Source organism: Eurytemora carolleeae, unplaced genomic scaffold, assembly GCF_000591075.1.
Source record: "Eurytemora carolleeae unplaced genomic scaffold, Eaff_2.0 scaffold521, whole genome shotgun sequence".
Classification (NCBI taxonomy): Eukaryota; Metazoa; Arthropoda; class Copepoda; order Calanoida; family Temoridae; genus Eurytemora; species Eurytemora carolleeae.
In genome coordinates, this window is record NW_019396415.1 from 108,979 (window position 1) to 123,140 (window position 14,162).

The window sequence follows — 14,162 nt, forward strand, 5'->3', positions numbered from 1 at the left end:
CTGAACATTTTCACAAATTGAAAAAAATCTTAATGCAATATTTTTGATATTGATAATTTTTCAGGTTTTTTTTGGAGCCTTTAGAAATTTAAGATCATCTAATAAAAAAGTCAATAATCCCAGCACATCCGTGGATGGTAAAAATATTTAAAAACAGACAACATATTTATTTCTAAAAAACGGTTTATGGTTTTAGTTGTAAACTATTACTTATAATAGAATTGATATGGTAAAATCATACTCGATAAAATCAAAAAATATCAAGAAACAGAATCTTACAAAATTCGTACTCAGCAAACTTTGGTGGGAACATAAACAAGCCAAGTTTATCTACATTTTCTGTGGGTGAACGGTAAACATTGCAGAAAACAAAAATATGTGAGTTTTCTTTGAAATTTTTTTTCTTGAACCTAGCCAGGAACTAGCTTCTAAGTTCTATATTTTTGTTTAGATAAAAAGTGTACTGCAGTTTCTAGGAGTATTGTAAACAAATTCAGTGCTTTAGGTCAGATATTCCTACTGCGCAGAAACTGGAACTGAAATTGTATTCAAATAAATCTCTAGAAGTTCCTGGCATATTCCTCTAGAATAAATCTTTAGAAGTTCCTGGCATATTCCTTGAGAATAAATCTCTAGAAGTTCCTGGCAAATGCCTCGAGAATAAATCGCTATAAGTTCCTGGCATATTCCTAGAGAATAAATCTCTAGAAGTTCCTGGCATATTCCTTGAGAAGTAAAGCTATCTATGGCCGAATTTAAACAGTTTTAGCCACGGCTCAAATATGGTTGGTTCCACTCAAAAATACATTAATTGTTTTAAGATTTAAGCCGGCGCTCAATTGAAACCGGTTTTAGGCAGATTTGAGACGCGGCTCAAATTCATTAAATTTGGAGTCCATTAAACATTAAAAAAATGTGAAAAAAATAAGAATTTAGTTTTGAGATATGTTTGTCTACATTTTAAATTGGCGTTCTATTGTTTTAATTCAAACTACTTTAATTTAATCAGATCTTAGTAACATCACATTTTGATGCTACACCTTTAAAGAAACGTTCAAGGAATTTCAATCAAATTGAAAGCAGGGAAAAGAGGCAAAATGATATATCTTGATTTGTAATAAGGAGAAGTGGCAGATTCTATGAACTTTTAAATGCGACTGTAGATTTTTAGAAATATTTAGTGAACAAGTAAGTAATAAGATAAAATGTCATAAAATGGCAATGATAATAATCTTAGCAACCTGATGGTTCAAGTCTAATTATAAACTGAGATTTTAATCTTATTGAAAATTATTTATTGAAATTTCGAAGGTCTCCGGTACGGGTGGCAAAGATGTAGGGATTAGAAATCAGAGTTTGTGGCAAGACTCAATTTCTTTATCATTTAAAAAACTTTATTTTGTTTTCGATCCTACAGCACCATGTTTATTGGTACTCCCTGTCATATCAACAACGTTGTTTAAATATCATGATATTATGAATCAATAATATAATACATATAACCTTACACTACATGATTTATCAATATTATAATATTACTGGACATCACTTTTCTTTTAGATATGGTGCACTGTAGTCTGTTCTTTCTATAGAAATCAATTATACTTTAGTTTAATTTGTTTTTACGGCCGTTATGATTTAAAAATAATTAAAAAACAAATTTTAAAAGTAAAAATAAACAGCTGATTTGACCGGATATGAACAGCAAGTGTGTTTGGCCGCCATTACTAGATGTTAATGAAGACGACTGCTCCAACTGTTGGAAACTCAGGCTAGAATCTGAAACATAAATGTAGGATTATATTTCAATATTTCATTATATTTCAATAAGTTCCACGTTTTTTTCAAATTCTTCCCTCTCCTCGTGTTTAGTGTATATTTCATTTAGTTTTATTAATACCACTTTTCTTTGAGGTTGACCAAAATTTTACAGTATTTGTTTTAAATTCCCTGCCCCCCCCCCCCCCTCCCAGTTTTGTTCGATTATTTTTTAACTTTTTTAATATATTACATTTGTTTATTGTTATATGTTATAATTTAACTTAATACACATGTGTGCAAGAAGTGGTTAAATAACGTAGACGCAGTTCAACCACGTCCTCAGGTACTCAAAGTTGAAAAGAAGTAGTTCAATTTAGTTTACGAAGTTAAACTTTATCTCGCTATTCATTAAATCTGGTTCAAGACCCGCAAGTCTAAACGGTTTAAAAACGGGTTCAGTGCTCTAATCCGGAAATGATCCCAGAATTTGCTCGGATCAAGTTCAGATCAAACTGAATCGAGCTATTAGACTCGCAAATCTATTAAAAATCTGTAATTGTAACAAGTGACCCTCCATGCAAAGATGGCAAGCATGATTTACAGCGGTACTTTAGAAACCTTATATGATCAAAAACATGGAAGATAACGTGGTTCTTCTCACTAAAAAGTGTTTACTTCTTGCTCCAATTTTCCAGAGAAATTACACAATTAAAAATAAAAAAATTTCAAAAATAAATTTTAAGTCATATTTTATCGGACAAAACTTTCAAGGGTTACCTCTGTAAATCGGCAATTGCCATCTTTCAATGGAGGGTATATTGAAATCACAATTGTATTCCCATTAAAGGTATAAATATATATGAAATATATCTTTTAGTTTGCCTAGAGTATAAAGATTGGTTTAATGAATAATAGATTATTGAATCTGTCATTATTTTCCTGATATATTAATTAGTATAAATAAATATATTAATATTCAAGTATAATTCCTGATGTGTAAATTATAGCAGCCGAGTTCCATTTAAACTTAATTGATACTCTGTGTATTTTATATTCATTAACGAATTATACTTTTAAATTTAAAATACCAATGCTTCTTGTTCTTTTAACAGAAAATTTGAGAAATGTTATCTTTCAAAATACAACAGGAGTGTCTTTTAAATTTCTAGGCACCTCTGGTTTATCGTAATTTTTAGATTCTTTATGTAATTGCTGAAAATTATCTGTTTAAACTTTTATTCAAATACCATAATACTTATATATAGACTTGTCGTATAAACCACCATACTGATAGCGCATGACTTGATAATGAGATAGATAGTCCCTTTAATAAATTGGACATGTTCGGATACGGATTATAAATTTAAAGATACTAATAAAACTGAACTGAAAACTTTAGAATTGGTTATCCATAATCCCGATCAATTATCCGGAGATTAATAACAAGGGGAGAACAAGCCTTATTTAATCTCGAGATCAAGAAAAAGAGGAGATCAAGCATTGATCTCAATATCCACCATTCTAAAGTTTTCAGCTCTTATTATATTTAAAGATGCTAATAATACCAAAGTTTCTAACTGTGTTTTACCTGCAGAAACATACAATCGTATTGTATCATTCCCACTGTTAGATGGAGCACATGTATATTCTCCAGCATGCTCCATCCTTGTCCTCCGTATATCCAGCCTCGACATCGTAGTGTTGGGTGAGGCCAGCCATAGTTGGGAGACATCAGGGCCAATTATAGAGGTTGTTACGCGCACTCCGGTCTATAATATTTCAGGTATATTTACACGCACTCCAGTTTATAATATTCCATATATAGTTACGCGCGCTCCATTCTATAATTTTCCAGATATAGTAACGCGCACTGAAGTCTATTATATTCCAGATATAGTTACGCGCACTCCAATCTATAATATTCCAGATATAGTTACGCGCACTCATATCTATGATATTCCAGATATAGTTACGCCACTCTAGTCTATAATCTTCCAGATATAGTTACGTGCACTCCAGTCTATAATATTCCAAATATAGTTACGTGCACACCAGTCTATAATATTCCAGAGATAGTTACGCACACTTCAGTCTATAATATTCCAGATATAGTTACGCGCACTCCTATCTCTAATATTCCAGATAAAGGTACGCGCACTCCAGTCTATAACATTTCTTTTGAATTCCTTTATTGTCACGCAGTATGCATATTTCCGTGCAGGTCAACTTTTAGACAGAAAAGCAAGGATAAATCAATCAATTTTGTCTTGACAAATGTTTAAAGGGCGCCGTTGTGAATCGGGAATGGCATTTTACAAATTAAAGTTAAAGTAAAATTATTGGACAGTCCACGGTAGTATTTAATTAAGTTCGCGAAATTTAATGTCTTGACTTGATTTATTTCAATTTATTCTAAAAAGCAAATTTGAGTAAAATTCCTATAGTATCTATTTGTTTAGGAAATTAAAACAATATTTCTTTGTTTTGATATTTGGAAATTGAAATTGACCTGGAAATTGATCATGGTTTGATTCTAACCTTGTAATTGATCATGGTTTGATTCTAACCTAATTGATCATGGTTTGATTCTAACCTAGAAATTAATCATAGTTTGATTCTATCATGGAAATTGATCATGGTTTGATTCTAACCTGGAAATTGATCATGGTTTGATTCTAACCTGGAAATCGATCATGGTTTGATTCTAACCTTGAAATTGATCATGATTTGATTCAAACCTGGAAATTGATCATGGTTTGATTCTACCCTTAAAATTGATCATGGTTAATTCTAACCTGGAAAACGATCATGGTTTGATCCTAACCTGGAAATTGATCCTGGTTTGAGTCTAACTTTGAAAGTATCATGATTTGATTCGAACCTTGAAATTGATCATGATTTGATTCTAACCTGGAAATTGATAATGATTTGATTCTAACCTGGAAATTGATCATGATTTGAGTCTATCCTAGAAATTAATCGGTTGGATTCTAACCTGGAAATGAATCATGTTTTGATTCTAAACTGGAAATAGGTCATGGTTTGATTCTAACCTTGAAATTAATCATGATTTGATTCAAATCTGGAAATTGATCATGGTTTGATTCTACCCTTAAAATTGATTATGATTTGATTCTAATATGGAAATTGATCATGATTTGATTCTAACCTGGAAATTGATCATGGTTTGATTCTAACCTGGAAATTGATCATAGTTTGATTCTAACCTGGAAATTGATCATAGTTTGGTTCTAACCTGGAAATTGAGCATGATTTTATTCTAACCTGGAAATTGATCATAGTTTTATTCTAACTTGGAAATTGATCATGGTTTGATTCTAACCTGGAAATTGATCATTGTTTGATTCTAACCTGGAAATTGAGCATGATTTGATTCTAACCTGGAAATTGATCATAGTTTGATTCTAACCTGGAAATTGAGCATGATTTGATTCTAACCTGGAAATTGATCATAGATTGATTCTAACCTGGAAATTGATCATGGTTTGATTCTAACCTGGAAATTGATCATGGTTTGATTGTGATACCAGAATACAAACTCGGGAGTTCCCACATTATCTCTAATCAATCAATCAATACATTAATCAGAATCCTTTCAAATCAGTTTCAAGGAAAAACTAGAAGAAAAACTTCAGATATCTCTGGATTTATCATTAACATTAATAAATACAATCCATTCAGGTAAAGCGATGTAGCAACATTTTGGTTTCTAATTTCCTCTGTATAACAGTTTATATACTAGAACCTGCTTATATATGATGTTATGTTTTTAAAAAAGGGAGAAGCTGAAAAGCCAATATATTTTAAATGAATGAAAAAAGAAATAAAGTTAATAGTTAAAAGTTAAAAAAAAATATTAACAGTGCTTTTTTTTGTTATAACAGGTAAATCAACGTGGAAAACACAGGAAATATATTAAAATATAGTATTTTACATATTATACGGACATTTTGGAGATTAGTTTCGAAAGAATTGGAAACAGTAGGAAATCAATTCCCATAGAAACAGAAATGAATTGAACACTTCTTATAAACTATAATTTTATAACGCTTTAATGAAAATCCGCCAAATAGAATATTAAACCGGGTTTTTTGAATTCAACACAGTGGAAAATAAGATGCAACTTGTATCCGAAAGCTCAAGTCGTAAATAAGGTCCAACGACAGCTTAGACCCGAGCCGTATTTCCCCGAGTTTTTTAAATCGCGGACTCAGATTTGAAAGATATTAAAATAAAAAATAAGTTTTATGAGAAAAGTATTCTGTGTTTTTTTTTAAGTCTTTTTAGTTTGATGTTATATAACTACCCAGTTTGCACTGCACAACGTAGATAAATTGTCTAAAGTTCAGATCATTTGCATTTAATTAATAGATTTAATTTAGTATTTTTCATTCCTGAGTTCACACGTTATTTGAACAAGATCTCCGACCTTGCCATGCTTCTCCCTGCTTCCCAGTATCCTTGCCTAAATACTCAATATTTAATTAGGTTTAATTGAAGCTATAGACGCCATTTCAAGTGGTTCAATACATTTTAATAAACATGTCCGATTCACAGTGGTACCCTTTAAAACTTTGTCTGATCAAGGATCAATGCAATATCATTTTTCTTTCTTCTAATAATTTATCATTTTCAACTGACTTGCGGAGAAAGATAGGTTACATTTAAGTGTCGTCAGGTTTGTTTCCCCCCTGCAATCAAATTATAAAATGTTCACACCTAGAAATAAAAATGTTAGAGCTGCACAGCACTTGTTTCTAAATAAGACTTGGCGTCAGTTTGTGAAAATCAAACAAACTACAGGTAAGAATTTGCGTCAATATGTGAAAATCAAACAAACTACAGGTAAGACTTTGTAGCCAGTTTGTGAAAATCAAACAAACTCCAGGTAAGACTTTGCGTCAGTATGTGAAAATCAAACAAACTCCAGGTAAGAATTTGCGTCAGTATGTGAAAATCAAACAAACTCCAGGTAAGACTTTGCGTCAGTATGTGAAAATCAATCAAATTCCAGATAAGACTTTGCGTCAGTATGTGAAAATCAAACTAACTCCAGGTAAGACTTTGCGTCAGTATGTGAATAATTTAGTTCACAGAGAGCTTTTGAAATAGGAATTTAAATTTTTTAATTGAGTTTTTGCCTGGGGATTTGCAACATGGAGGACAGTTGACAGTGTGATAGTTCCAGTTGATGTTGCAGCTTGACATTGGTATTCTCCAGCATCCCTCATCTGTACTCCTACTATCTAAACAAGTATATTGGAGTACATGTACTCCCCCTGTATCCTGTATCTGTACTCCAACTGTCTAACAAGTATATTGGAGTTCATGTACTCCCCACTGTATCCTGTATCTGTACTCCTACTATCTAAACAAGTATATTGGAGTACATGTACTCCCCTCTGTATCCTAAATCTGTACTCCAACTATCTAAACAACTATATTAGAACGTATATGTACTTAGAGATCGGTTCGTTTTCAATTTATTTCGTTCGTTTTCTCAGTGAAAAACAGTAAAAAAAAACGATATTTTTTTCAAAAATTTGTTGGAAAAAATTGATCGTTCTGTAAAAAACAATCGTTTATCAAGTTTGTTCAGTCTTGACTTATTCTAATCGAACTCTATGTTGTGTAAAACCGTCAGGCTGTATTGTTAGCAGTCGATGTTAAGCTTCAACTAGACATAGAACATATTTTAACTGCTAATTAATTATAAATGTAATCATATTTCCGTACAGTAATAATTGTGATATATAATCCGTAAAACTGTTGAAAAATCAAAAACCCTAACGGAAAATAAAAATATTGTGTTGTTAAAAAATGTTTGTTCGAAAGATTTGAAATTTTTAGAGCTGTTTTGTGGTTTCTTTGTTTTTGTTTTTTTACTGACGACTAGAACTAAAATTATTAAATATCCAACTGCAACACTTTTATCGAAAATCTTTTAAATCAATTTAAACATTTTTCATTTTACTTCATACAACTTTTTATGGTAAAGCGCAATGTATAAATCTTATTTTAGTCGGACACGTATTTCAAAATTACAAACTGTAAGAAAATAAACATTAAAAAACTTGAAACATAATATGTATAAATCTCATTTTAGTCGGACACGTATTTCAAAATTGCAAACTGTAAGAAAATAAACATTAAAGAACTTGAAACGTGTTTTATAAAAACCTTTGAAATTAAACAAAGCAAATTCTAGATTTTATATTTCAACTACTTTTCTCTGCAAAACTTGAAATTTGGATTAGATTAGTTCCTTTATGCTTGACTTGAATCTTTCATAATATAAAGGAAGGAAACTGGAAATCAAGAAGTTTTGTTGAAAATTTGCTAAACATTATTTTAATATTTTCAATCTAATTCTACAAAAGTATTTTGGGATTTAATGATATTTGGTAACTTTCACATTTAAAGGGAGTGTTTGTGAAAATGAAAATGAATAAATCAAATTATGCGTCGATTTGAACCAGATTCTTACTTTCTGAAGGTATTTCAAGAGAAGTTGTTAAAAAAAATTTCGAAAGTATTTTTAATTTAAAGTACAAAAACAAGAGTCTTTATTAAAAGTAATAAATTCAAGAATGACTCGGTGACTAGATTTTATGTAAACAAAAATGTAGATAAATAAAAATTGAATTATTTTTTATAGTACCTTTAATTGAGGAATCAAGCATTGATTCTCAAAGTAAAGGTGCCCACATTGGATATCAAGATCAAGCGTTTAAGAATTATAATGTGCACACACTAGTTCAGGTCACATTATACAATATAACGGAATAGTTTCTTTAAATCTATCCCAACCCAACGTGTTCAGATGGATCTCATCTGACAGTAATAAAATTAGATCAGTCTCCTCTCCTCCTTACATAACTAATATATCAGATGAAAAAAAAGAAAATTGACAACTGAGTAAATGTCCTGTCAAATTACTTATAATTAATTAATAAGACTTTTTGATCATTGGCGGATTTCCAATAAAATGAAATCGATTTATTTATTTTATCATTAATAAACCTTTTTTGGGGGTATTGTGAGTTTATCGAAAGAAAAATTGGGCCTGATCTCCGTTTTGACATTACAAACAAAACAATAAGATTCGTTATGTTCTGATGCAGAGTTACAAAGATTGTTAGTTGTAGCTTTAACCTACAGGGTGTCCCAATAAACATGGGAATTCAGTGACGAATTCAATAACGTCTTTTAAAATAATTCCTTGATTTAGTATATTGATACCTTCTGAGAATGCTCTAATCCGTAAGATTTTCGTCTGCTATGTTTACAATATGTTTAATTATGTTTTGACTCCAAAAGGGTGTACCTAGTAAAACAAGAAAACTAAAGTATACAAACAAGGTAAGCTTGTCCGTTTTCACAGTTCATCTTGCAGAGACATTTTAGACACATCTTTACAGCCATTTACCGTTTTCATTAAATAAACTCTAGCAGACATAATAATATTATGGCTTTTGAAATTAGGTATTACAATGCTAATTCATAACAATTTGTTATTGAATTCCCATGTTTATTGGGACACCCTGTAGTATTATGTTTCTTTGCCAAGCAATTTATTTGTGTTAACAAGATGTAATGTCGTAAAAACCCGAATACAAACTTGAATCATAGCATATTACGGTTTCTGGTAGTTATTAAAACATATTCTAAAGTGGTTTTTGGATCTAACATATTCTAAAGTGTTTTTTGGATCTAACATATTCTAAAGTGGTTTTTGGATCTAACATGTTCTATAAAGTGGTTTTTGGATCTAACATATTCTAAAGTGGTTTTTGGATCTAACATATTCTGAAGTGGTTTTTGGATCTAACATATTCTGAAGTGGTTTTTGGATCTAACATATTCTGATGTGGTTTTTTGGATCTAACATATCCTAAAGCGGTTTTTGGATCTAACATATTCTAAAGTGGTTTTTGGATCTAACATATTCTAAAGTGGTTTTTGGATCTAACATATTCTGATGTGGTTTTTTGGATCTAACATATTCTATAAAGTTGTTTTTGGATCTAACGTATTCTAAAGTGGTTTTTGGATCTAACATATTCTGAAGTGATTTTTAGATCTAACATATTCTAAAGTGGTTTTTGGATCTTACATATTCTAAAGTGGCTTTTGGATCTAACATATTCTGAAGTGGAATCTAACATATTCTGAAGTGGTTTTTTGATCTAACATATTCTAAAGTGGTTTTTGGATCTAACATATTCTAAAGTGGTTTTTGGATCTAACATATTCTAAAGTGGTTTTTGGATCTAACTTATTCTAAAGTGGTTTTTAGATCTAACATATTTTAAAGTGGTTGATCTAACATATTTTAAAGTGGTCCATATATAATTCCATCCAATACAATCCCAAATGTTGATTGATTGATATGAGGGGCAGAAATTAACAATGTTGTTATTTAAAACAAATGGAAGTAATGATGTCAAGTTGTAGAAAAAATACTTTACTGCAGAATGTATAGTGCAGGGGTGTATTCATGTTTCTGTATATTATAATTTATCTCTTATATTTACTGCAATTTACATCTTTTAAAACCCTAAATATTGAAAACATTTCTGAAGTGTAGCTTACGCGACGGTTAAAAACAATCACTATCTAGTGAATAAAACACATCGATAATGCTAAACAAAAATGGCAAACCACCAAATTTGAATCTGTAAGATAAATTGATCAAGTTTCATTGTTAAGATTGTTGCACATTAAAGCTACTCGAGGGAGGGGTTGCTTGGCCATGATTAACCGCACACATCAACATCTGAACCGCAACTTCGCTATTGCTTTTTACACATATCAAAATCCGAGCCCCCCATTTAAAATTCGGTGGTTTCGGTTGTTAAAGCACGAGGCTAATGACGCCCCTCCCCCCTCGCATATATGGTCTGAAACACGAGCTGTGAACCATGAACTAGAGTGATTTACAATTTGATTGATTATATTCTATTCCAAGTTTTAATGAGTTTATATCTAGGGACGAAATAAAGTTTGTTATAAACCTGTAGGCTAAGTTCTCTAGTATCTAGACTAGATATTGCATTCAGGGATGATACTGAATTATAGATTCCATTATTTGATATGACTGATTCTATAACCTGTAGACTCCATTCTACTAATTATATTGTTTCTTCCTGTAGACTCTATTCTACTAATTATACCATTTCTACATGTTGACTTCATTCTCCTGATTATATTGTTTCTATCTGTAGACTCCATTCTACAGATCAATTTGTTTCTACCTGTAGATTCCATTCTACTTATTATATTGTTTCTAGCTGTAGACTCCATTCTACTGACTAAATTGTTTCTACCTTTAGACTCAATTCTACTGAATATATTGTTTCTATAACCTGTAGAATCAATTCTACTGATGTTTCTACCTGTAGACTCCATTCTACTGATGTTTCTACCTGTAGACTCCATTCTCCTGATCCAGGGCTATGAAGAATAGAGAACCTGGCATCTCTGGTGTAGGTTACTTGTCCATTCGTCAGGATATGATAATCCTTTAATCGGATCCATGAAATCTAAATATGATAATCCTTTAATCGGATCCATGAAATCTAAATATGATAATCCTTTAATTGGATCCATGAAATCTAAATATGATAATCCTTTAATTGGATCCATGAAATCTAAATATGATAATTCTTTAATCCGATCCATGAAATCTAAATATGATAATGTTATTAAAATGAATAGATAAAAATTATCAAATATATGTTCTAGATAAGTGTATAGTTTCATCTATTCGAATATATGGCTTCAATTTAAATAGTTTTATCCAAAACCTTTAAGGTAAAAAGAAACAAATATAAATATTCAACTCTGCTCTTCAACATTTCTTCAAAGTTCTTTGCAAATGTAAATACAAAATATTTGATGAAAACAAATAGACATATTCTTGATCTATAAAAAGTTATAGTTAGTTCGTTTAGAGAGTTCTATAGCTTGGAAACTAAATTTTCGTTTTCCGCTACAAAATTCAACCCAATCTAGAACTTAGAACTCAACTGAAAACATTCCCGTGGGTCGACCGAGTTCACCATTCAAAATGTAAGGCAAAGTCCAGGTTTTCATGAGTTATGATCGGACATTAAAACAAACAAACTAAGGTTACTACTTTATATTTATATAGAAATATTATTTACAATGTTTGCCAAAATTTAAGTTTTGATCAGGTAAAGGCCTATATGGCTCAAATTATGAATTATTTTGGGAGGAGATGGGAGTAGAGAGGGGGGTCTTATTTCTAGAAATTATATAATTCTGTAGAACCGCATTACATAGAAACTTAAGCATATATTGCATGTTCTATTCCTAGCCATTTTCAAGAAAAGACCGTGCAAGAAATCAGATCGAATTGTTGATAGCACGTTAACTGAAAAATTACTCAAAATTGACTATTTTCAGTTTTCAAATAGAAGTTTATAAAGAAAAAGTTAAAAATATATATTTACCCCGTCGTCTTCTATATTTCTAATATTGCAGGATAACCGAGCAGTGGAGCCCTGAGCTACGGTTAAATTCATTCTAGACACACGACTCTCTAGGGCCGCGGATACTCCACCCTAGCAAATATTATATATAAAGATACAGTGAGAACCAGAAAACTTGTAATTCTCGTCGTCTTCAATTTTCTTTAATTATGAAAAATCTCTGAAGAATCTTATATATTGCAACTAAACTATTCTTTAAAAGAGCCCTGAGCTGGGAACAAAAACTTTTGTGTGTGATAAGATCGTATATCCCCCGATCGCTTGATCTCGATATCTGCTTGTAATATGAGGATATCTTTAGTTCAGTTATTCCTCCTAGTCCTGGGTTGGATTACCATGCGGGATATAGAACAAAGATTAAATTAATCTGCAGATTAACAAAAGATCAAGATCAAGCATTGATCCCGATATACACAATACAATTGAGTTACCAACTCTGAACGTTTTTAGACTTTTATCATTTGCAACTATTACAAATTACAATTAATCCTTCGCGGCATTTCTGAAGTATAAGAAAAAAAAGTTTTCTGGTTCTCACTAAAAATGTGAATTGCTAAATCTGAATATGGAGCACATGATATGAAATAAGTCTTATAACGTTATAATTATAAGATTATTAATACCATCGATCTTAGGTACCCAGATTTGCCAGAAAGTAAAGTAATTAATTGTAAAAAATTAAATATTTATATAATTCAAAATACAAGAAGATTTAAAAGCCCTTTAAAAACATACTTTCAATTGAAAGTAGAAAAATTTAGAATTAAATTCTTATCTGGAAAATTTGGTAATAAAAATATTATCTAAATAAATCTGATTCTGTAAATCTTATCCGGATAAATCTGGCTCTGAAAATCTTATCTAAATAAATCTGATTCTGTAAATCTTATCTGGATAAATCTGGCTCTGAAAATCTTATCTAAATAAATCTGATTCTGTAAATCTTATCTGGATAAATCGGGATCTGAAAATCTTCTATGAAACAGTAACTAAGAATAATTACCATTAGGTTGCAAAGATATACGGACCGAAAAATTAGAGTTTGAGATCAGTGTTCTCTTGTTTTACCTGAAGGTACTGGTTTATCTGCAGGCTAGATTCTGAAAGCTGGAGAACTAAGAGAACTAAGAGAACCCCCAAAACAAACATCGTCTGAAAAATGTGAGAACTAATCACAGAGTATTTATATTCAAGCTGTGCAGGTCCCTGGAGGCAACTTTATCATATCAACGTTCATATTTCATATTTCATGCCCTGCGCACTCCAGGACAAATATTTATGTTCTCATTAATATTATTTCTTTTCTATTAAAGGGATTGTTAACAAATTTGGATCATTTGGTAAGCTACCAGTCTATGGTTTCTTAGAATAATGACAGAGAAATGAAAGGAGAGATGCACACTGCATCCGTTTTTCGTCCGGAACTCACATTTCACCCCAAGCTCTCGTCAGTGTGCTCACCTATTTGTCGCCAGGAAATGTATAGAGGTAAAATATAAAGTTATTTCAGTGAAATCTGAGATAAAATAAAATCCGCTGTCAACAAAATAAAACCTTCCCATTTTACCTTTAATGAGGTTTTTTAAGATATGTCAATCGTAACACTTCCAACTCTAACAACTTCCAAAGTGGTATAATTGTAATTACAATAAATAACGAAGGCAAAAAAGTATTTCAAATACTCTTAGACAAATAAAACAATTTAAAGATAATCTCAAAGTAAATTTGAGTTCCTCGTCAAAATCAAATGAGCCTTAACTTTAGAACCCATTTGCATTCATTAAAATACGGATTTTTGCGTTTTTACTTTTTTGTTTGACTATGTATTCTAAATATTATAACGTTTAAAGTTTTTACAATATT

The 14,162-nt window shown here is 31.0% G+C and overlaps 1 protein-coding gene across 1 annotated transcript; it reads right to left on the minus strand.

Moving 5' to 3' along the window:
- Positions 1-870: 870 nt before the first annotated feature.
- On the minus strand, positions 871-13,763 carry LOC111702873 (limbic system-associated membrane protein). The gene is made up of 8 exons (XM_023474659.1): positions 13,368-13,763; positions 12,261-12,371; positions 11,211-11,327; positions 6,924-7,028; positions 6,177-6,247; positions 5,279-5,342; positions 3,350-3,530; positions 871-1,779 (listed from the first exon to the last, which is right to left on the minus strand). Exons 1-8 carry the CDS (start codon positions 13,446-13,448, stop codon positions 1,649-1,651), a joined length of 861 nt encoding a protein of 286 aa, XP_023330427.1. The 5' UTR covers positions 13,449-13,763; the 3' UTR covers positions 871-1,648.
- Between the last annotated feature and the right edge of the window lie 399 nt (positions 13,764-14,162).

Bases quoted from the DNA above. Each gene is read 5' to 3' on its own strand.
- LOC111702873 (XM_023474659.1), bottom strand. From the start codon at position 13,448: ATGTTTGTTTTGGGGGTTCTCTTAGTTCTCTTAGTTCTCCAGCTTTCA. The intron at 11,328-12,260 runs GTAAATATATAT...TATCATATTTAG, and splicing joins GAAATATAGAAGACGACGGG to ATTTCATGGATCCGATTAAA. The intron at 5,343-6,176 runs GAATGAAAAATA...TTGATTGATTAG, and splicing joins CAAATAACGTGTGAACTCAG to AGATAATGTGGGAACTCCCG.